At 41.6% G+C, this 23482-nt stretch overlaps 1 protein-coding gene across 4 annotated transcripts; it reads right to left on the reverse strand.

The window, feature by feature from the left end:
• Positions 1–69: 69 nt before the first annotated feature.
• On the reverse strand, positions 70–23190 carry STOX1 (storkhead box 1). 4 transcript variants are annotated; one of them, XM_040605623.1, is made up of 5 exons: positions 20120–23190; positions 7838–8043; positions 6699–6884; positions 2553–4869; positions 70–1480 (listed from the first exon to the last, which is right to left on the reverse strand). In XM_040605623.1, exons 3-5 carry the CDS (start codon positions 6829–6831, stop codon positions 1441–1443), a joined length of 2490 nt encoding a protein of 829 aa, XP_040461557.1. In that variant the 5' UTR covers positions 6832–6884; positions 7838–8043; positions 20120–23190; the 3' UTR covers positions 70–1440. The 4 variants fall into 4 exon arrangements, with proteins under 4 accessions (XP_040461557.1, XP_040461560.1, XP_040461556.1 ...); XM_040605626.1 differs by lacking the exon at positions 7838–8043 and having other exon boundaries at positions 20913–23190; XM_040605622.1 differs by lacking the exon at positions 7838–8043.
• Positions 23191–23482: the final 292 nt, after the last annotated feature.

Genomic DNA, 23482 nt, shown 5'->3' on the forward strand with positions numbered 1-23482 from the left:
GGGCCGCGCCGCCCGGCAGCCAATAGCGTGCCGCTCGCGCCGCCAGACTACAGTGGCCAGAACGCCTCGCGGCTCCGCCCGGACTCCAAGGCCCAGCGTCCCCCGCACCCGCACGGCTCGTGGTGCGCCGCGCGCCTTCGCCGCGAGGCGTCCGCCATGGCGGGGGGGAGGGCCGCGCCTCAGTCCCCAGCTTCCCGCCAGGGCCGACGCTTGCCGTGCCGCCTTGGCGCGGTGAGCCCCTGGGAGGAGTTTGTTAGCCCAGCGGAAACGCTGGCAGGCGGCGGCAGCGTGAGGCGCTGAGGGCGGGGAGCTACCGGAGCAGCCTGAGAGGGGGAGCCCCGGTACCGGCGTGACAGGAGCGGAGTGCGGCGGGCGGGAGAGAGCGCTGCGAGGCCCGGCCCCAGCCACCGCCGCTCCTTCCGCCTCCTCACAGCCAGAGGCACCTTCCCTGAAGTAAATTTTCTATGACTTTAACTACAGCTTTAGCCTCCTGTCTCCGCCACCCCTGGAGACAAGTTTTGGGCAGTGAAAGAGCCCGAGTCAGTCACAGCAGTGTGACCGAGCGCCTCAAAGATCTCAAAGGACCCCAAGCCTGTAGTGACTATTGGCATGAAACCAGCGCTCTGCTTTTTAGCTATAGGAATAAATCAGGGTTAAAAAGTCAAAATCAGTCTTCTGAATTAAAAGCTGTAAAGTGATCCCGACGGCTGCCACACGTTGATTCCTTCAGACAAAGAGAGGGGCGGGCTGGAGCAGGGCGGGAGCCGGCCGGCCCGCGGTGGGGTCTCTCCATGCCCCTGACCCCTTACCTGTTGCCTCTTGCACGTTTTCATTTGCAAAGACTAAATCCTGCTTGCCAGGTATAAACACGCCAAGTAGATCTAGCTGAGATTTCTCCAGGACGCAGTGAGAGAACCTTGGGATTCAAAGAATTTTTGTAGCAACAAGGTGCGTGCTAATCTAGTTTATTTGCTTTGTGTTCTGACAGGGGAGGTGGAGCATGCAGTTATTTCTGTGGCACAAGTCAGAAACACTTCCAAGAATTACAGTGTAAAACAGTCCTGTCCAGCTGATACAGTTCCTATCAGAGCAGCATGTAGCCTTTCCAGGTTAATGGTGTGATCCGGATGAAGTATACCAGTTCTTATTTTTATTATCACAGGGGTGCAAAAACTAATCAAAGATGAAATCAACAGAAATACACATTAGCTCTCCAAAGCCTATGGTCAAAAGTTTTAACTAACAGCTTTGATGTAGACACAGCCTCATGGATGTGACTTGATCGCATTTACAGGACGATTCCATTGTTACAAAGGGAAAGTTTACAAAGCCTATTTAAAAAAATAATCAAATATTCACAACCAGAGTAAGCTAAAGCAAGGAATTTTCTTGTGAGCGTCCTTCCACTTTGTCCTCCTCTTTGCATTAGTATTTATGCTTTTAGAATTTGGCAGGAAGTTTCATCTTCCTTTCAGTCCACCTAAAATAACAGAATTATTAGACGTCAGGCATCACATTCTCAATATAAACTGAGTTGGCTTAGCTTCTGATGGCACAGATGGCATTGATACAAACGATCAAAACGACCCTTTGAAATATGTTTTGCTAAAAAGCATCCAACAGATTTCAAATGTTCATGTCTGAGTAGTACATTAAATGCATGCTCGAAAGTGTGCAAAGCCAAAAGCTGCTTAAGGGGGAGGGAAAAAGTCAGCAGAATTTCCTTAAAACCTGTAGTATGTGATTTGCTCCTTCATATATTAGCTTCTCAAGGTGACAATACATATCTAATGAGAACTCATGGTTTAATTACACTTAAATACCAGTCATTTAAGATCTTAAGAATATGTGATGCTACTAAAAAAATTGATATGGTTTTTCCCTCACAGTATTTTAACGTACGTTCTTGCCAATTTAGTTAACAGTTTTGTAGGTCTTCTCCACATGCAACTGTGTAAAGAATTTTCATACCAAAAAAAAAGTTTCATACCAATTTGTTTTACATTAAGGGATTTTTTTTCAAGTATAGTTACAGGTAAAATGTATCCTATGAAAGGAAGAAGCTTCTAGCTCAAGTGATGTACACATTTTCCTGTCTGTTGTAGGCATGTTGGATGGTATTTTGTAATTTAAATTTTGATTGAACCCCTCTATAAAGCTTATTATAAAGACTTCTTATTCTTCATCTACAACTGGGGAAACTATGACTGTATCTGTAATGTCATATGGCAAGATCAACGTGAGCTGAACCTGCCTGGTGACAGGAGTTTATGTTTAACACTGAGCTTATCAATCAACATTTCTGCACTTGGCCATCTCCATCTGCAAGGCAGAGCTCATGCTATTTTCTTGCCTCATGAAGACAAATGCAAAATATAAACAGCAGCATTTGTAAAGCTGATTTAGGGGGAATGTTCATGTAAAGAGACATGAAAATTTTGTTGTTGGGGAGTGGGATTTATGATTTACAACAACATTTCTGCCTAAATCTGATTGTTAATTTGAATATCTAATAATCTAAACATCTAATATAGTTACATGTGTTTTCTTACCTTGGGGAGTCAATTCCACTGTCTCCTGTAATGCTGTGGTTTTCAGTCCCTTCTGAGTTCTGTCCTGATATCATAGTACATGCATCCTTCAAAAACAGATGTTTTTTTCCCAGAGGGTTGCTCAATTCTTTGGCCTGTGAGTGCAAAGCACAGCATGCCGCTACTTCTGTGTCATAGCTGAGGTCCTGCAAAGCATCAGCATCTGAGTCAGCCTCATTAGTGTGGCAGAAATCTGCTACAGTTGAAGCCTTCGTACATTCAGCAAGGCTAGTTTCTTCTTCCTCTCTGTGACCTATTGCAAGAACCTGACTGCACAAACAACTTTCTTCTGTAAAATCTCTTGGATACTCTTTTGACCCATCTATTGATTCTGCAAAACTAGCACTTTCCTTACATCCATGCTCTCCAGAGTCATGTTTGTTTACAGTTGCGTTGTACTGGGCAGGGTAAGCGTTACCCATATTACAGTTTTTTAGGGACATAGCTGTTCCCAGCTTTTGCACTGCTTTACTGCAGGCTCTTGTTTCTGAAAAAGCATGGCCAGGAGGCAGGTGACAAGGTTCATTGCTTTCAAAATTGTCATCCAGGTGTAATGAGTTACAAGTGTCACCATCATGTGCTTTTTGGTACAGAAGATGGCAGTTACCAGTAAATCCTTCACTTTCAAGCTTTATTGATCCAGAATGGCTGGCACAGTCGTATTTAAATACAAGTTCACTCTTTTTAACGGTCTTTTGTCTGTGTTTCACACCAATTGTTTTTACCGGGTTAATATTGGCTGTATAATTTGAAAGACTGACATTTCGAAATTCATGTGCTGTTTGATCTAATAACTCACATGCAGTGTCAGCTTTGCACCTGCAATACTCATCTTTCAGATGTAACACAAATTTTGCATCTTCCTTGCATACATCGTTATCTTCAGTGTAGGAGCAAGGAGATTTTTTAACATCCCCAGGATTTTTTTTTACTCTTCTTCTTTCTATGTTTTCTTCAGAAATATTACTCTCCAGAAAGTATTTACTTTTATTATCTATTTGCAAAGTACTGCCTTGCAGGTAACTAAAGTTTTCACTTAAACTGTCTTTCTTTAGTTGGAGGGAAGACCTATTAGCATGGAGTACCTTGTTTTGCTTAGCTTTCACAGCCTGTGTTTCAGTGGCCAGCTGTTCAGTTTCAAAGTCAAAGGGTTTTGAGGAGTCCAAGGACTGCGGCCTTTGTAAAGCCCTTTCTTGCTTTCGAATCCTGGACTTCAGCTGACTGTTAATTGTACCTTTGTACCCTTTCACATAAAAGTTGCGTCTCCATGACATACCTTGAAAAGGGTTCTTAATTTGTCTTTTATATATGACACAGGATTCCATGGCTACATTGGATGACTGTTGGTTTCTGGTAGGCAGTGAAAGGTTCTCTTCCAGCTTCTCATTTTGGGATGTTAGCTCATGTATGTGAGATTTCCTGTTGCTTCTGCTAATCTGCTTCTCTTTCTTTGATTTGGTTTTCCTCGTGTGTTTTGCTGTTTTACTTTGTGTCTTTTGAATACAATCCTTTGAAAGATGGTTTTGCCTGACTACTGACACTTCAGCCAAGGTACCCTTACTGATATACTTTTTCTGCTCCTCAAACTTCTGCATAAATATTGTGTGTTTAATCAAATTATCAACTGTAAGGGCAGGGTTAATACGCTTGACAATTTCATGCTCAATATCACGTGGAATATTATCTAAATCATCTTCATCCCTGACTGGCCACTCCTTGGGAGGAAACTGGGCTGAAAAAGTCGAGTATTGCTTCTTATGTTTTTCTTTTTTTGAAGTGCTTCTCCAGAAAAGGCCAAAACCAAACCTTCTGCTTTTCAGTTTCTCTTTCACAGATGTCACCGATTTTATGGTGTCCCAGGAATGGTTTTCAGCAGATGTGGAAATGCCTTGAGTTTGAATTGAAAGCTTCAATTCACTGCAGCCTTTTTTACCTCCTCCATTAGGTTCATGGTTCATTGGCTGCTGTTGTCTTCGTTCATAGAGCATACTCTGGTCAGGGAAACAATGGCAGGATCTGTAACAGGATACCGCAGGAATGTTTTCTTTCACTAGGTCTGCATAGTGCTCAATGTTTACCAGGTAAGTGAGAGAAGGTGATGAACAGGAACAGCTGTCCTCCAGTGGGACCCTTCTATTGTCTTCTGTGGCATCATTTGTGATAAAGTATGTGTTGGGAGTCACAATGAAGTATCCTTCTCCCGTATGATAGATTTTCCTTTCTTTAATTAGAGTGCCAAGGATATTATATAAGATTTTGTGGGAGGGAACTTGAATGCCTACAACAAAGATACAGATATTTCACATCAGGAATAAGTTTTCAAATAAAATGGGAGCTGGCCAAAAAATAACTTACATACAACAGATCTGGAAGCAACAGAACATGAAATACCCAAAGTATGTAGTTCACAGGATTCCAAAAGAAGTTTGAAACTGACCTGGCAGCTGGAGTTTGAGTAAGGCATACTCAATTTCAACATGAAAGTGTCCAGTATCACCTGACAAAACGCAGGATTTTCTTAATACATCACTACTCTGCTGAGCTCCAAAGCCTGCATGACATCTTGGGGCCAGCACAGGCTGCAGCCCTAAGGCAAGGGAGAAGCCCTTCTGGGCCAGCCAGATGAGGGCAGCACAGAAACATCATCCAAACGAGTGCTCTGGTAGGTGAAATCCTGCCGGCGTCTTACTGATCGGTAAAACTCAATCTTTAACTGCCACGGCCATTCCTCACTGATGAGGCAATTTACCCCTGAGGAAGAAGGTACAGGCTAGTTGTGTTTCTGGTTGTCACTACGGCACTGTTGTGATGGAGCTTAGCATGTTCTCCTTGAAATAAACAAGGATGTTCTCTTTGTGTTTGTCAGGATATGGCATTCATGAGAGAGACCTTTCAGGTACAAACCAAACCATGCGTTGTTCAAAGCATTTCTCTTTTGGCAGGTTATTTAACAGTGCCTTTTATCACTCTCCCTGAAGCTTCTGGTGTAATTTTGTCAGATGACAGTTCCTTACCTCACTGTGACTAGTCTCGGCTACTGTTTCTCCCTTCAAGTGTCACAGTCCCAGAGTCTAGTGATCTGATCTACTGCCCCAGGCTTCTGCTGATCTCCTGCCTAAAGGAATGAAAACTTCCAGCAAGGAGAAAACACAGCAAGAAATACACTCTCTCCCTACAAACTTTGGGAGTGCCACTTCTGGCTGACCTAGAAATGCTATCTTGTGGTTGTCTCAGTGCATGTATGAACTATATCACGTTCCTGGTAGGATTCTGGGCCAGTGTATGGGGTTGCATCAAAGTTTTGCCCAGCAGTGAAAATGCCTACCAGATCAACCTGTAACATTTTCAGAGCTGTAAGATTAAGAAGACTCAAAAAAAGGAAGCTCAGTATCAAACAAAGTGATTTCCTGCAGAGGGCCCTAATAAGCCTTTACAAAGTTTCACATGCACACAGACACACACATTTCAATATTGCACATCTAAGGGAAACAGAACGTTTTTCAGATTCAAAAGAAAACACAGCATTTAAGGGAAGTGGCTGCTACCCCATCAGAAGAGAAGGATCACAGCTCATTTAGTGTAAGTAATTTGCTTTCAGGAAGGAAGGGGATGGGATTTGACCAACGAACCTGGATTTGAGGCCAGTTGTATTTTTTAATAGCAAACATCAGATGTAGACTTCTATCCAGTCCCTTTGCTGTCAAAGTCAGCTATTTGCCTGTCTCTTAAAGGAGGGCTCAATTTTTTTTTGTGATCTGACACAGTCTATTTTATGCTGTTCCCTATCTGGCACCTAAATACCTCATATCTATGCTTTCCCACCCTCTAGAAAGGGCATACTCTCAACATGCTACTGCACTCAGTTCCCTCTTATTCTGAAGATTTATTAAAATCTGCAAAAAGCATTACAGTCAAGGCAATGTTAGCGACACTCACAAACTGATAAGGAATATGCACATTCATATATTCTACCAGTTGCCTGTTAATTTACATTCTTTCATATTGCCAGCTTTGCCTGTAAACATTCAGTGATCACTTGCCCAATACCAGAACCTCAAGCTTGATGATACAGTCACTTTTTAAAGGAGGGAGAAGTAAATACATTACCTGGATAGTTTTTCACTAACTGCTCCATTAAAGTTTCCTGTGTGACCATCGCATGATCTGCATTCATGTCTGATATGGTACGGCATATTCCTTCTGCCAGAGGAATAGATTGTGACTGTGAGAGGGGATTCATGAGAGTAGGGATTCACGAGAACAGGGATTCACGAGAACAGGGATTCACATCACCTGAAGACCAGGAGGAAAAGAAAAAAGAAAAAAAAAAAGATTGTTTGAATGGAATAGTGTTTTGCTGTGACAGTTTTTCACTGAAAAGATCTTGTGTTGCCTTGGAACAAGCACCTTATCCTCAGCTAATTTTCTTTGGCAAATTACTTGGAAATATTTCTCAGAGAAGGGAAATTGCACTAGCACTTTTCAAGTGCCTTTGTAATAAAGGAAACAGAAGGTTACCTTAAGCACATTAGTTTGTTTGGTATTAAATTCCAGCTTAAACCATCATTTAGCTTAATAAACAGGGAGCTGAGACGAAAGTTATGTCTGATGACTGCTGACTTTTTAGATGACTGTTTACATATGAAACCATGCAGAACCTGTTTTTCTCCAAGTAGTTAATGGAAAAGGTCAACATCCAATAATCTAGGTACAATGTCTTTTCACTGAGTCTCAGAATGCAGGGGAGGGGAGGAAAGACCAGCAACAAACTTTGTCCCTTGTCTAGCACATAAATTTAAATAGAAATGGTAAAAATTCCATTTTTAGACTGGGCTTTAGAACTAGAGATTATCTACTAGATTGGGCAGAGGGCAAAAACTCTTGTTACAACTGCATGCATTTTTTAGGCTACCATCACCATCTCCCCTGGTGAGAGATACTAACATTGTCCCTGTTATGCATGATGAAAATAGAAGCTCAGAGGGGCTGAGAGTGTGGTCCAGGTTCCTCAGTAACTCTACAGCCCCAGCGCAGGGGGCTGAAAAGGGTCTTAGTCCTTCACCTCAACTCCTCCATCCATAAAACACAAAAATAAACACTGCTCTCTCTCCCCTTCCCAAGACAGCAAGGCCAGTAAGAGGAAGCCCAGCAAGTACTTCTGACATGGTACCAGTGAATGATGTAGGAAAACCTGAAATAAGTATTTTCCCTGAAAGTGGATGACAAAGCACAAAGCAGGGACTCACCTGAGGTCTCTGCGTACAGTACAATAAGACAATGACCGCATACACCTTCTCAGAGAAAAAAAAACTTTCTTCTTTCTTTTTGCTTAGACTGATGGTCTGTTCCCACTGCCTGGTGGTGTTCTGTGATTCCTTGTTCAGTGTAGCCACAAAGCCCCTGGGTATCCTCAGTGCCAGAGCAGGCAGAAGGCAGCTGGGACTCCTGGTTACTTCACAAGGCAAAACCTAGTGTTAAATGCTAACAGTAATTTTCCCCCAAGTAAGAAGTGACATTTTAGATTATGTGATATTCGCGTTTAACTAAACTGCAATTGGATAATCTGTTGGATGACTCTGTAACCTGATATTTATCGTTTAGGTAGAAAACTGCAATACAAACATTTATCTGAGTGAACGAATTAAGCAACAGCACTTTGAAGAGCTTAAATTGCTCTTGACCTTTGTTTTACAACTCCTGCTATGTTCAACAAAAAGCACTCAGAAAAAAAATCCTGGCATACAGTTTCCTCAGTGATGTTGCTAGGATACTCCTTGCAGGTGCAGAAACCATTGCAAGCTTTCTTTTTGTATGGGAAAAGACCATCAGCATTTAGTAATAACTCTTGCAAACAGTTTGCTGTCTAAAGTCTCTGCTGTGCCACTACCAGTTTTACCATTTACTCCTGCAGAGCACCAAACTGCTAAGGAGTAAAACACCAAGAATAATCAAAATGTTTTAATTATCTTTGTTATTATTATTCTTCTCTTGCTTTCATTGTCTGCATCTGTCTCACAGCCTCAAATCCCATGTCTCCATTTGGGGAAGGCCCTTTCAGAATAATATTTTAAGCAAAGTATTAAGCAAAAGCTAGCTTGATCCTGAAGGGAAAAAAACCAACAACACTAAAATCGTATTCAAACACAAGTCTGTTTAAAATTATCATTGCAGATAATAATGCCAGAGTGTGTGCATGCTAGCAACATGAATATTAGATACCATTCCCTCCTGACTTTGAAATAAAATCTGAAATAGTGAAAGCAAGAATTAGATAATTGGCAACCTTGATAAGCAATGTGGGAAAAAGCCCAGGCAGCACCCTACAGGTGTCTATCAATTTCTTATTAAAATTTTTTTTATTTACATTCCATAGCTAAATAACTGATGCAGTAGTGCTTTGGATATTCTCCTAATTTTGATAGAAATACATAAAAGCTGCATCCCTTAGATTTGCACAGGGAGCAGTCTTAAGGATTTCTGCAAACTGTCTCATAGGCCTGATGCTAAATCACCAAGATGCTGTGCTTGTTAAAGCTCTTTGGTATCTGTCCCTTAACAGCTCAAAAAAGACTGCAAAATCCCCTGCCCCCTTCCCTATTCTACGTAAATCGTCTGATGAGAATCATCTTCCTGGTTTCCTCATAGTTTTTAGGAAGGACTTGTTTATGCCTATGTGCAGGGTACCTGTCAGAAGTCATGGAACTCCAGCTAATCCTCTTGATTGTTTAAATACAGCACAGTTCCCATTTCACACTCTGCAGCTCTTGCGGAATCATATTTACCAATGCCAATCTAGGCAGCTTGCCAGTACTCATGTATTATTATCCCCAATGCCAATCTAGGCATCCTGCCAGTACTCCTGTATTATTATCCTTCAGTTTGGTTTACCTATCTATTCAAACTGCTCATTACCTGGACACCTGAAACCCCAGAATACCCTTTTGGAGCACCTGTCAGTCACAGTGTGGGGAAGTCATCTGTAATGTGAGCATCAGATAATAAAACAGCACACAGTAAAGCCTCTGGGTATTCTTGACTAGTACAAAGTGATTTCTTGTTCCATCTCTGTAATGTGAACTTTATCATTTTTCACTGAGTTGTTTAACAATTGCAGAATTTTTGTACCTTCTGGCTCTAAGAAAAATCACATACAATAAAAGTTTTGTCCAGGTAAAAATCTGGCTAGTTCTGGGGAAGTGAACAGAGGCATTTTATTACAATAGCACTCCATTTACTTCTTAAAAGTTTGGGTAATCACTTTATATAACAATAAAGGGTTAACAATAAATTAATTCCAGGGAAGAAAAACACAAATGCAAATCAAGAATAAACTCCCTTATATGATTCCACTTAAATCTGTAGAGACAGAGAAGACACAGCATGTGGAAACAAGATTCACTTGTCTGTTTTGTAGATGGAAAGATCTATCTTGGAATTGCTTTTTATGCTTATTAAGCTGAACATAGAAAAGATCCCACAGGTCCTGTGGCTCTTTGCATGAGAGCCCTGGCGCATTTGATGTACTTCACTTTTTGCAGAAATGCACCAGGAAAGCCATATGGCAGTAGTTGTGCTAGTACTGCAAGGCTTCTGCTTTCTATAGACTTGAGCACATCGTGTTGGCATTTTATAGCAAAAATTACATTTTATAATTACGGATGAAACATTTTAAGGAACAAAAAGTTAACAAGATCCTCATATCAAGTTGGGAACTGTAGCAAAACACTTTTTGAACATTAATGAAGATTTTATGAGATGTTTCCTTGCTAAAGAATGAATATGCTATATAGCTTACAAATACAGAATTAAGATCATTAAAACATTTTCAGTTTTAAGTATATAACAGGGAAGCTTTATTTTGGCACAAATATTGCGTACTAGATCCTGTTTTCAGAAACATCCTTTTACTAAAGCAAAGAGTAAACAGTTCAATTGCGTTAAAACTGTCAAATCTCGTAACATGTTTAAATCTGTTACTGAAACAAAAGCTGTCAGGAACAGCAGACAGTATCTTTCTGTTGTTTATTTTGTACAGCACTCAAAGAGAGAAATGAAACAATTAAGTGTCCGTGAAGGTCACTGACACTTCTTCAGTTAACATTAAAGAAGAAGCTACAAACACACCAACATGTCAGATTTCTGTCCCTACTGATTCCTGCCAGAACAGACACTTCCAGATCAGGACAATTAGGCAAATAATGTCCTCCATTTGAACTCAGTTTCTGGTTTTGGTTGGTTTTTTTTGTTTGTCTGGGTTTTCTTGGCTTTTGGGTGGTTTTGTTTGTTTTGTTTGGGGTTTGTTGGGTTTTTTTTACAAACAGAGGATGATGCCATGGAACTTGTAAAAAAATAAACCCCAACAAAACCCACTTTTTCTGCCTTCCCAACAATATTCAAAAGTCTAGTCCCAACTGCAAGTGTTATGAACTTCTAGAAATATGACCTGTAAAGGCTTTCTGATGTTCCTAGCCAAGAGCCATTAAATCCTTACTCTAACCTTAGGGCTCTCTTTTCTTTCATTAGCAATAAAAAAACCCATTACAGGCAGATATGGCAAAACCAAAGCATGATTCAAGAAGAAAGGCAAGAGCCCTCTTCTGCAGTCTCGGTCCAAGCCCCCAGATAGGAACAAGTTACACAGCAGACACCAGCACGTTCAGTGTGGTAGTTTTCCTTAAGCCAAGCACAGTGGGAAAGTTTTTACCATTTACTGATCTTTGGAGAGATCAACCTTTTCAACACTTAGTGAGGGCACTGACTTGTCCACTTGAATGCTCCACATACATCTTGGGAGGAGGTTTCAAGCTCCAAAGATCCTGACTGAACACATGAGCAAGCACGCAGCAGACTGTTTAAAAGAAAAGAGCACTTCTGTTTGCTTGAAGATTAGCAGGCAAGATGTCCAGTGGAGATCTGTGTTTCACCTCCAACAGCTGGCAAAGCAGCCAACAAGCAAAAACATATAAACACACCTGCCTTGGGGCATTCCTGCTGCTCACTGCATAGCTGGCAGAGAAACTGAACTATAAGCAAAAGCACTCAAGATAATTTTTTTTCACATACTTTTAGCATGCTGATAACTTTTAAGTCAATTCACATATGGCACTGAACACAACCAGCACAGCTGAGAGCAAGGAATATCATCTTTAGTCATTGCAGCATTCAGTGTCAGGCTTGATCGTGAAAGACAGATTGATTCAAAAGCTTCATTGCAGGGAAATGAAAAGAACACAAAATGAAACAGTCCTAGGCAAGCTGCAAAACTTCAATGACTAGCCCATGGAGCCAAACAACAGAACAAGAATAAACAAGTCACAGGCAACATCTCTGGCACCTTTCACTGTCTGCAGGTGCTGCCATCCACCGCTACTGGAATTCGACACAAGTATGTCTTTTCCACTTGGCCTGGTCCAAAAAAGTCACTTCACAACCCTGGCATTTCTCCACTGAAACAGACCTGCCTTTTCCTTGCTCTCGGCCTTGTCCTCTCTTCTGCGATAAATCTCAGACCATCCAAACAGCTCTTTAATGTCAAACCTTTGTTCTAAGCAGAAAGCGTTACTGGGTGTCAGTTAGGTACTTACCTATACAGCAAAAGACTTATATAAAACCATCATGCAGTTGTGTGTTCCTGTGCCTGTTCAGCTAAAGGTCAGCTCCAACTGCTGCGATATTCCCAGGGCTGACTTCTCTGCCTGGAAATGTGCTGTCACACAAAAGGCAGTCACAAAAAGTACACAATATAAAGCTACAGTTATGGGAGTAAGATATACCTGTGGTCATGCCTCTCCTCCCCAGAATGGACCAAAATTCACCTCTTCGCACACTCCTTACCTTCAGCTCACATTTACCCCAGCCACGGAAAGTCATGTGCTAGTCTTTCAGAGGAACACCACCCACAGAGCTATTCAAAAGAAAACATAGCCCCCTGCAGAGGGTTTCCAGTAAACCATGAATCAGAGGACACATGACAGCTATTATGTCCAACTCACTCCCAGGCAACACTTAGCTAAATCCCACCCACCACAGAGGCAGCTGTCAGAGAGCTTGGCGAGCTGCAGCTTCCCTCAGACCCAGACCCTGGCTTGCAGCGTGGACAGGAACCACCACCTGTCCTCAGATCCTGTTTCAGGACATAGCTCACTGCAAGGAGTTTTTTTTCATTCAGCTGAGAACAAAGCTTTGATGGTATATAGGCAACTTCACACCTGCCTGAGCAGCTCGTGATGTTGATGGATGTGCACTGCCACTTTTCCCTCCACTGTCCCTAAATGGATGTTCAACTTTAAAGATGTTCCCTATGCTAGAAAATAAATTTCTGCACCCTTTCATTGGGCTAGAATTTAAGGCATGTGGAAAAAGAAAACAAAAGCAACAACAAAAAAGTTTAGAAATGAAAAGCAGCATCCTTACCACCACAAGAGGTCTCGGAGGAGTTTGGATACTGCAGACTAAACAGCACCTAGCTTGGACTTGAGGACGTTACCCTGCAGTTCCCATATCTTTCTGCATGGGTTTGGCGCTATTAAACACCCTTTTCATGTTTCAGTTCATCTAAATTTCATCCAAAAGGAAGTGATAGAGGATAAACAGAGCAACTGAGCACCTCCACTGTATTACAGAAGAGTCAAAAGCCAGTTTAGCAGAGCCCTTATTGTGAAAACACTGGGTTGTTGGATGTCACAGACTGAGGTGCGGCCTCCAATGGAAATGAGATATATGCAGGTGCCTGCAGAATGTTGAAAAATGTAGGAGAATTATTGCAGGGGGAAAAGTAAATGATGCAGTCCATGAAGTACCTAAGCAAGTGATCTGAATGACAGGCTAGGATTGCTGAATATTTTCTTGGGAACAAGGGAAATATATCATCATTTCAATGGACTTTGCAACCTTGGAAACTCAGCATATAACTGGCCATAGCCCACAAAAGAGAAATCCAGTACCTGGGGGAAAAAAAATTGCTAAAAGACAAAAAAAAAAGCGCATTTTTTTTTTTTTTTTCAGAAAAGCAGAATAAAGTTCACAGAGGTTCAGTTTATTTCAGTTTTTCAAACAGACAGTGGTGTTTCAGCTTTCAAAACAGACTGAGTTTGCTAAACAAACAGCAATTGCAGTTTAAGTTGTTTCATTGCTCAAAGATCTCTCTGCTTCAGTACAAATCAGGCTGCTTACAGCGAAGCTGTGCACCACCAACAGTGAATGGAACATGAATCACTGCTGATGCATCAGTATAAGATAAAGTATACTAGGGGGAAAAAGGAATAATTAATATATGATGTGAAACATTTTAAGGGCTTCACTGTATTCTCACCAATGAGGGTGGTTTGTTAGCAGTTTGAGTCACGTTAATGACACACACTACTAGCATCTCTTTACTTCAGTTCTCTCAGGAGTGTTTTTATAAAATAGTAAGGAATTAGCAGAGTGACTCTGGATAGATGCTGTTTTAGAAATGCAGATATCTGCATATCTCTGATCTGTTGTTTTAAAAAAAACCCAAAACAGATACAAAGAAAAATCTTGTGCAAGTACCACAGCAATTTTACCAGGTTAAAGAAAACCGTGCTGTCACCAGCCTCAGCTTCTCTGTATACATCGTGCTTCATTCAGCAAATTTTTAACTCATGGTTGTATAACCAAAAGATCACTAAAGCTCTCTTAAGTATGAAACAAGAAACAAAGTTGTCTGAACAAAGCCACTCACTTCTTTCTGCTGATACTTTTAATCAATTTTTATTTGGTATTGAATGAAAGCAAGCCTTTTAACAAGGCTCCTCAGTATTGAAGAGGCTTATATTACTCAAACAGCAATGAAGGCCTAGAGTGTCCTTGGCTGTATTGATAGGAGCAGAGCCAGGAGATCAAGGAAAATTATTATCCACCTCTACATGGTGCTTGTTAAAACTAAATCTAGTTTGGGGCTCCTCATATAGAAAAGACATCTATAAATGGGAGCAAGTTCAACAGAGGGCCACCAAGGTGGTCAGAGCTGGAACACTTGTCCTGTGAGCCAAGGCTGAGGGAACAGGTCTTGTTGAACCTGGAGAAGAAATAGCTTTGGGGAGACCTGACAGCAGCCCCTTAGGAAGATGGGGCCAGGCTCTGCACAGCAGTGTGTGGTGAGAGGATGAGAGGTTAACAGCCATCAGCTGGAACACGAGAGGTTCAGACTGGCTGTAAGGAAAACCTTTTTGCCTTTGGGGACAGGACAGCAGTGGAAAAGGTTGTCCGTAGTGGTTGTGCAGTCTTCAGTCTTGGGCAATTTCCAAGATATGACTGAAAAAAGCCCAGAGCAGCCTGGTCTGACCCCATATCTGACCCTGCTTTGAGTAGGATAGGCTCCCAGGAATAAGAGTAGTTCTGTCATCTGGTTTAGTTGGATGCAGGTACTTGTGCCTCCCACAGCCACTCTCACCCCCCACATTGACCACCTTGCTTTCCGTAACCCAATGCAATGGCCCTTTTGACCTCCACCAGCTGTGGAAGTTTTCTTGGGTTACACCAAATTAAAGAAAAAAGGTTACATTTATATCATGTTAATAAGACCATACAAAACAGTGTCCACATGGTAAAAGGACTGGTTTTCTCTTCAATATTCAAATAAATAGCTACTGGTTTTGTAACATTTTTTTCATAACTGAATTCTACCTGTACAGGCTTGTTGTTAGAACTAGTGCTCTCCACAGTGATGGAGTGGACACGTCCTAAAGCAGTAAAGAAAAGCTAAAGCTAGCCTTGAAGTCTCTGATTTTGAAATCATATCAATCACCATAGCGGAAGCTCTACTAATTAATGCAATTTAGTTAATTAACTTCATCATATTAACACAAACTGTTGTCTTTTCTGACTGACACAGAGAAAAAATTAGCCCTGTTCAAATTACCCTCATCTGAAAAGAGTATTAAGGCAGTTAAGACCTGCTGTTCAGGATTCAGGGTGCAAGAATTCAAAACACTGAGGATAGCACAGCTTAGCCTGTTTTCTTCAATTTTGTTTTCTCACTCAAAAGACAAAAGCAAGAGCTTCTTCTGCCAAAAATCTTTAGCACTAAGAAATACACAATACATACCAAATTCTTCACAACTGATCTTGTTAGAGGTTATTTTAAGAAAAATTCAGAGGAAACTAAAGTGAATGGGGCTTATTATAAAAAAATTATACACTCCCGTTCGGTGGTACTTGTTAAGCAGTGGGACTAAACAAAACTTGCTGAGACAGTGAAAAAATTTGCATGCACACACACTTGCGGACAGACTACACCTTTCATGTAATTCCATCCAAGCAGATCTGGTAAACGCATCAGGTTTTTGAAGAATGTTACAGTACTTTGTACCTTGCTGCTGTAAGTTCAGTCAGTAGTTTGAATATAGCATTTGGGTTTAGTGCAATACATATTCAACTGAGAAAAGGCTTTTATAATACAGGATTAATACCTTAGAAAGAATTTGATACGGAAATTAATGAAACATGCAGGGATATCACCTCACCTGAAATCAGTGGCAAGGGCTGAATGCCAGAATTAGGTGCTAAACGTTATGAAATAATGTTTCCATAGGTTTACATAGCCATTTGCATAGAGAGAATTAAATCATAAGCAAGTAATAGCAAGGTAGATAAAAAGTTGTCCTTCAAGGAGTGCACAAATGTTTTCTTCCTTTTTTCCTCCTGAAAATGTATCAACAGTCACCACTGGAACAACTGTGATAACCAGGAAAACCCAATTACAACAGAATATGCAAGTTAGTAAGTTCAGAATCAGATACCTTACTGAAAATAACTTTAAAAGTAATGTTTGAGAGTAAACCAGTTTTTTATAAACTCATTTAAACCCTTCTTCATGTTCTGGCAGCCTATACACAGCAGTGCAAAATAAAGCACCATATTAGGTCATCCACTCTTTTCAGGCCTGAGGAAAACAAAAAGGAAAGAACTCTTAAATAATCCTGAGCAGTCCAGTATGAAGTATGACCACATACTGTGAGTTACACTTCACAGAAGCCAGCACCATTGAAGTACAAAATTATTCTCCTTTGACTTGCAAACCTAGATCCCTGTTTGTGAGGCAGGATGAAAGACACTGGAAGAAAGGGACTCCAAAAGAAAGGAATCCCATGAAGCACATCCCCAGCCTCTTGCTGAGCTGCCATCCTCATTAAGATTGTGTGTTCCTGTGTGTCATTACAGAGTGCCTGACAAACAACATCCACTCCAGAGTAGGCAAAACTACCTTTTGTAGGCAAAACAGGAATCAGCTACTCAGAAGGCCATAATTTCATCTGTAGCTTCACTAAACACAGAGCGCAAGGATGCTGATGCTGACATTAATTGTTGTGAACAAATTTAAATTATTCAAATGAAAATAAATCTGTCCTAAAAACTTGTCAGGTCCATTTTGGAAGAGAATTTGATGCTCATTTTAAGCAAGGTTGAGAATTGCTAAGAAATTGAGAATACTCAAGTTCTCAGTTATAGATGGACTCCAGGTGTACCAGTTCCACAGGTGGCACTTCAGAACTGTTGCTGAAAGCTGGCACAAACATGCAGAGAAGCTCAGCATGTGTAGGACCTCCACAGTGATGCTACTTGTGCCTGCATAGCCATGTGTCAGCACTGCAGAGGTCACTAAATAAGTGATTTATTATAAAAATAACTTTATTAATAAACAAACACTTTGGACTCATCACACAGGAACAAACATAGTTCCCCAAAATGCCCTCACCTCCTTTGGAAGGTAATTACAGCCCATAAATACAACAGAAGTTTTACTCCTTACTCCACAAGCTGTTGCTGAACATTTTTCAGGAGATGCAATTCCACCCCTCTCCTATCACAGGGATTCTGTCTGAATATCATATTAGCATTAGTCCCCCCACTCCCAATCAAGGAGCTTCAGAGACCATCTCCGCCCATTTTTTAGCTCCTTTTCAGTGCTTCTCCCTAAATTCTGGGAGACTCACACAAGACAGAGATGTGAGGAGCTGAACCTATCAGATTACTCCACCAAATGCACAAACAACAAGAACACAAAACAAATCCTTGTCTCATCTCATTCCAGTTTGGTCAATACCTCCAGCAAAAAAGGATAAAACCGAACACTTCACAGAAAAGCGTACTGTCCTTTCAATGCCACTCTTCAATAGAATATTTTCCAAGTGAGATAAATTTCCAGCCTGCAGTACGGACTTAAAGGCTCAGCAGAGCCCAAAAAACAGAGTGCTCATTGAGAGAGGTGATCACATTACGTGACCACAGAAAAGGCAAAGTCTGCATGCCAGTCCCAGCCTCAGCCTAACTGGAAAGTGCAGGGCTTTCCTAGCTTTCCTGGTGAATAATTTGTAGCCCTGCAACAGAGAAGCTGAATCCAGCCTCTAAAGGCTAAGCAACCTTACGAACCACATAAAGGGAGTCACAAAAAGGGAGTCAGGCAGTTCAGGCACATGCTAAACGCTGCTGTCGAGAGAAGGCAGGCTGGGACAACAGAAACGAGCTGGTTATGATCAAGGACAACAAGCAAGTAGCTACTGAGATGCATTCTCCTGGACTGTCGCCTCAGTTTTTCTCTTCAAAGGCTCTGGAGGACAGTGCCCTCAAACTGAGTATTTCCAACTGTATCTAATCTCAGTTCAGAGTCCCCTACTCCTCTCCCAGCACCCACCCTGCATGCATTCCCTGGGGCTGTACAGGAAAGGTGGAAGAGAGCAGTTTGCCCCTCGTTTGGGGAATAATTGACTGAGTAACTCAGCTGAGCACTGGAGATGGTCCCACAGAGAGAGATGTTAGCATTTTGACAGAGACTGCTCAGTTATCAGATAAAAAGCTTTTTTTAAACTAGCCCGTACTTTACCCTCTGAGGGAGATTTTAATTGTCATGATTTTCCCTTCCTCTTCCACTCCACCTCGCCAAGGGGAATGTAACAGCTCCTACCTAGTCCTGGGTGTACCATGCAAACCAGAGCTGGGATCCCTATCAGAAGGGAAGAGGGAGACATTTTGGATTTTAACTGGGAATAAATACAGCAGGACAGTTTGTGATTCTTTATAAGCTTTTGGGACTGTACTTTCCCTTCATTTGATTAATCTTCCAGTGCCTGATATCAGTCAAGGTGTAGTCTAATCTGTAAAGTCAGGATGTCCAACTCCCCAGTGTTTCTTTAGGACAAACTTCATTTGAACTGCTGGGATAAAGAGTAACACCAAAATCTGTGGGACCACAGTGTCTTCTGAGGATGAACAATAGCCAGGAAAGCTCCTTGAGATATAGCATTGCGGAGGACTTCTGAGTGCTGAGGGCTTTAAAATCAGCATGCAACAGAGACTGGAGCATGCCAAGACAGTAGTATAATTCTTCACTGAAATGCGACTTGGCAAAATCAGGCTCAGTGCTGCATACCCATTGCTTCCCACTTGCTGTCCAGCGAACAAGTGGTTGTGGATTCAAAAGGTAAAAACTCAATATGGTTAGCTGATTTTTCTCACGAGTCTGAAAACTCAGTCTTGACGCTTTTCATGTGCTGCAGCCAAGGACAAAGATGCTGCAGGACAAGTGATTCCCACCACTGACGCCTGGTGCCCCCAGGTATCTGTGAAAATTCACCAAACACTGCTGGAGTTCGCAGACACTGCTGTTGCTATGTGCTACAGGAAGTGCTTCCTAAGAACCACTTAGGACATTGCTTGGTTCCCAACATCCTAGCCTTTAGTCACAAAGCATGAGAAATCCAAGTGGCTTGAATTTCACGTTTTTGCAAACAGTAATATGAGAGCAGGTAGAAAAAAAAAAAAGAAAAAAGCAGTCAAATCTCTCTCTACATAAAGACAGCAAATGGGATACCAATTTCTTCATTTTAAAATATTGTTAATTCCTTTAAAAAACAAACCCCATGAAACTCTTGTCCCTTGCATTTGTCTAACATCACTTGCTCTTCTAGAGCAAAATACACAAAAGGAATGGGAAAAAAAGTCTTCCAGAGCAGAAAATGGTCATTCTGATGACTGATGGAAAAGAATGTACAGAATACATAAATTTTAACCACAAAATTACCTTTAAAGACACTCAGATTGTCAATTTGTTTCAGTTAAGCTTTCAGAAATGGAAGTAAAACCATGAAAACAGCGCTGTAACATCAATTGTCTGAAAAAGTGAAATTCACAAAGAGAAGATTTTCAAAGTCATTCCATTAAAGAAACTGAGAGAACTCTTGTTAGAAACCCCTTTGGGTGTTACTGCTGCAAGAGACGAGATGACAGGGGAAATTACCTAATTCGTTTACCAAAGTAATTTACATTTGGATTCAACCAGCCACACTATGCATCAGAAAAGAGGTTATTGGGAAGCAAGGAGATAAAAAACAAAGGAATCAAGGACTGTCTCTAAATCATCCCCCGGAGACCCACAAGTAACATAGCAATATTCACCAGTGATACAGAATGTAACTATAGTAAGAGAGAACCATTCCCAACACTCCTAGAGATTACTGCTTTTTACATGGAGACCAGCAAGTAAAACGCTGTTCTTTATAACACCTCACCTGGATTAAGAGTTGAGATGCCAGCAGGCTACTTGTGATTAAGGAAGATGAACTCACACTGCAGGAGATGTTACCCCTCTATTAAATCTACCAGAGTGCCTGAGAAATGAGACTGCAGAGAGATCAGATTTCTAGTCAGAAAATGGGTCTGTAACAGGGAGTGGCTATTCTATACAAATTATCGGGCAAGAAGGGTAAATACCAGAATTAAATTAAAAAATAAATTTAAAAACCAGTATGTGATTTAAGCTAAAGCCAGCGTTAAGCATAAGGAGGTTAAGCTAGCCAAGGACAACACGTGCTAGATAACAGAAATTTTCCTGTTAAAAATTTTGAAACAGAACATCGGATTTCCTCAAGTCTTCCAAAAGTTGTCAAATTTCTTGCTTAAAGAAAGGATTCAAAACTGCACGTTCACTTGAAGAACTGCTAGTTAGCTTCAACAAAAAGCTTTTGTGATCTAATTGTATCCAGTTCTGCCTGACATAAAATGTACTTGTCACTTAAATTATAATTCATCCCCGGACAGAGAGGATTACAGAGCTACACTCTCAAACTCTCAAATAATGACAGCTATGAAAATCCCTACTAACCTTTGGAAATCCAACTGAAAACAGATTTGTTTGTATGTTACCAAGTACCTAGAAGTTACTATGAGGTTGAACAGCTGTACATCCTCACTTCAGCATCTTCTACTCGATCTGATCTTTGTTAGCAGCATTCCTGGTTCGCATCAAAAAGTGAAAGCAGACATCTGAGCTGACACAGAGCAAGGGCTGCACTGCTAACTTACCTGTGTTGTGCTCGGTAATTAGAACTTGGTAGCTCCTCTATTCACCTTCAAGACAGAGGAATCCTGATTAACCCTGCCAAAACCACACAGAAAATTGCAAGAACTACAGAAGTGTCACAGAATTGTCTTCTCCCGCTAATGGTTGGTCAGAAAAGAGCAGCCTTCCAGGATGCTCTGTAGGATGAACCAATACAAGCCCCACAGGACCAAAGGTAAAACTCAAGGAAAAAAAAGATTCAAGGATTAATGACCCCAGCATACCAAAGTCTGCCCCCTCCCAGGAACTGTAAACAGTAAAGGGATTTACTGAAGACCACCAATGCCTCAAGTGAAAACTGAAGAGCTGTGAGGCGGCAGTCAATACCAGGAGCAGACATTTAATCTGCTCTGCTTATGAACCACAATTATCATTCTGGCTGGTGTATTCTGCAATGCAATCACTGTCATTTCAGAGGACTTTCTGTGGCAGCCTTGCATTAAGAGCACTTGATAATCCAGTGAGTATATGTTTATGTATAGACTGAGCCCCTGATTGGAGCTTCATTAGACTGCAGAGGTCACTAGCACAATTAGTTGAATATGAACCAATTGCAGGTATCAAATAGAAACAATGGCTAAATAACCACCAGTACAATCTAGTTAAAAATACTAAAAAAAATTCCCTCAAGCTTGTTTTGTCATTGTTGTTACTGCTGCCAGATCTGACAGCATGCTCTCTGTGTATCCCATGGAAGTTGATAGATTAAATTCAAGTGATGAGGGGAAACAAGACAGTGCTGCAATGTCATCTTCTGCAAAATTCTGATGTTCTGTAATTTTGAATGTAACTACATATTTAAGGTAGCAACCTGACTGTGTCTGAGCCTTATTTCTTCTTAGCTCTTCCATCAATTTCACTTTTATGCATTTTTAGAAAAGATTAAACGTATCACTTTGTAGGGGATTGCTGGTTTGGCGCTTGGTTTTTTGGTCAACATTTGCAGAGGAATTAAAGACTGAAAGCAGCTGCTGACCTCAGAGCATCATGTCTGCATTAGGTGGCAAAGCGCCTTCCCTGCCAGGCAGCTGTCACCCAACTCTTGGTGCTATTTGCCCTCCACATTTACCTTCTCTGATAGCAGCACATTGTGTAGCTCTTTCTCAGAGAATTTTTTGTGCTGAGTCAGTCCACAACACCCAGCCCCAGTGTTTCTTTCTACGCATCATTCTTTGTCCAAAAAAGTTCATAATGAATGAAACTAGTCTTCCACCAGTTATGAATGCACCTTCCAGTTCATTGCAGCATCCGTTTCTGGACACATTATATCCAACCACCTCCTCCAGGAAACAACCTGCAACAAAACACTGAAACCAACCAGCACACCTGCTTCCTATCACATTTTTCCCAAATATTGAGTGCCCATGTCTACACTGCAATGACTCACCAAGTCACCAGTGACTTGACTTCAAACCAGACTGCCAGCAACTGAAACCCAGTTTGTCCCAGCATCCATACTGACAAGGAGACTGTGCTTCTGGAGAAAGCTGTGGTGGTGATGCCCTGCTTGCTCCCTGCTTTTCCACCAGCCTGGGTACAGGATTTCTGCCCGCCAGGATTTACACTGATACCACTCATCAAAAAGTGCCCTCACCTGCCGTGAGGGTGGTTTGGCATTTCCTGATGATAAAGCCTCTGACGGCAGCTCAGGCTACCCTGCCTGAATCAAGGAGCAGCTCTGCAAGGGAGACTGGAATTCACCATCAGGATTATACAGGCTGGCAGCGAAGGAAGTAAGAAATAGTCAAGATGAAAGCAAACAATTTCAGTGGCACTGGAGAGCTCCAGCACAGGCTATGTGCTGCTGCCGCTGTGGTCAGCCTCGTCCCAGCTCTCCCCTCCTCTCCTTGCTGCGCCAGGATGGGGCACTCCCCCTTCCACAAAACCCCACTCTGGGCTGGAGGAACTTGCCTCTACTTTGCACTAAAATTTCAAAGAGACAAAAGACTCCCCCAGCCCCACGTTTTCCTCCCCCAGAAGCAGGGCTCTTGCCCTGTCTATGGTTACACTTCCATGAAGCCGGGCCCTGGCAGAGCTAGCAGGGGAGGCACTAGTGCAAAGGCACACAGGCCATGCTTTAGCACTGCTCTGTACAGTTCTTACATATTACTTCCATGGTTTGTTCCTATCCTGCAGAGCTACACAGTGCATCTTCTCATTTACTGTGGAAATTCCTGCAAAGACAAGATAAAGGCACTGCTCACTTTGAAATCTGGTGCTTACAGAGCAATTTTGTGTGTTCTTTAGGGAATTTGCATAGGTTCTTAAATTGCAGGTTTCATTTCATTAATCTTTTTTTCAAACCATCTTCATTGAAAAGTAAGACTAAGTGGATTCATTTTAGCGTGAAGTAGATACCAAAATGAATTCACTGCTCAGAATATCTGCACAGCCATCGCTTACCTATTCTGGGCCCCTGCTACCCAAAGGTCACACTACACAACTTCTGCTTTTGTCCATGGATCACAATTTTTGTACATAGTATTACCCCTCCACAAGTCCCCTTTTGTGCTGTCCATCATTACATGCCCAA

This window comes from Falco naumanni, chromosome 9, assembly GCF_017639655.2.
Source record: "Falco naumanni isolate bFalNau1 chromosome 9, bFalNau1.pat, whole genome shotgun sequence".
Lineage (NCBI taxonomy): Eukaryota > Metazoa > Chordata > Aves > Falconiformes > Falconidae > Falco > Falco naumanni.

Coding starts and splice junctions, on each gene's coding strand:
- STOX1 (XM_040605626.1), bottom strand. CDS start 6,831: ATGAATCCCCTCTCACAGTCACAATCTATTCCTCTGGCAGAAGGAATA. Junction 4,870..6,698: donor GTTAGTGAAAAACTATCCAG/GTAATGTATTTA, acceptor TCTTTGTTGTAG/GCATTCAAGTTCCCTCCCAC. Junction 1,481..2,552: donor AGTGGAATTGACTCCCCAAG/GTAAGAAAACAC, acceptor CTGTTATTTTAG/GTGGACTGAAAGGAAGATGA.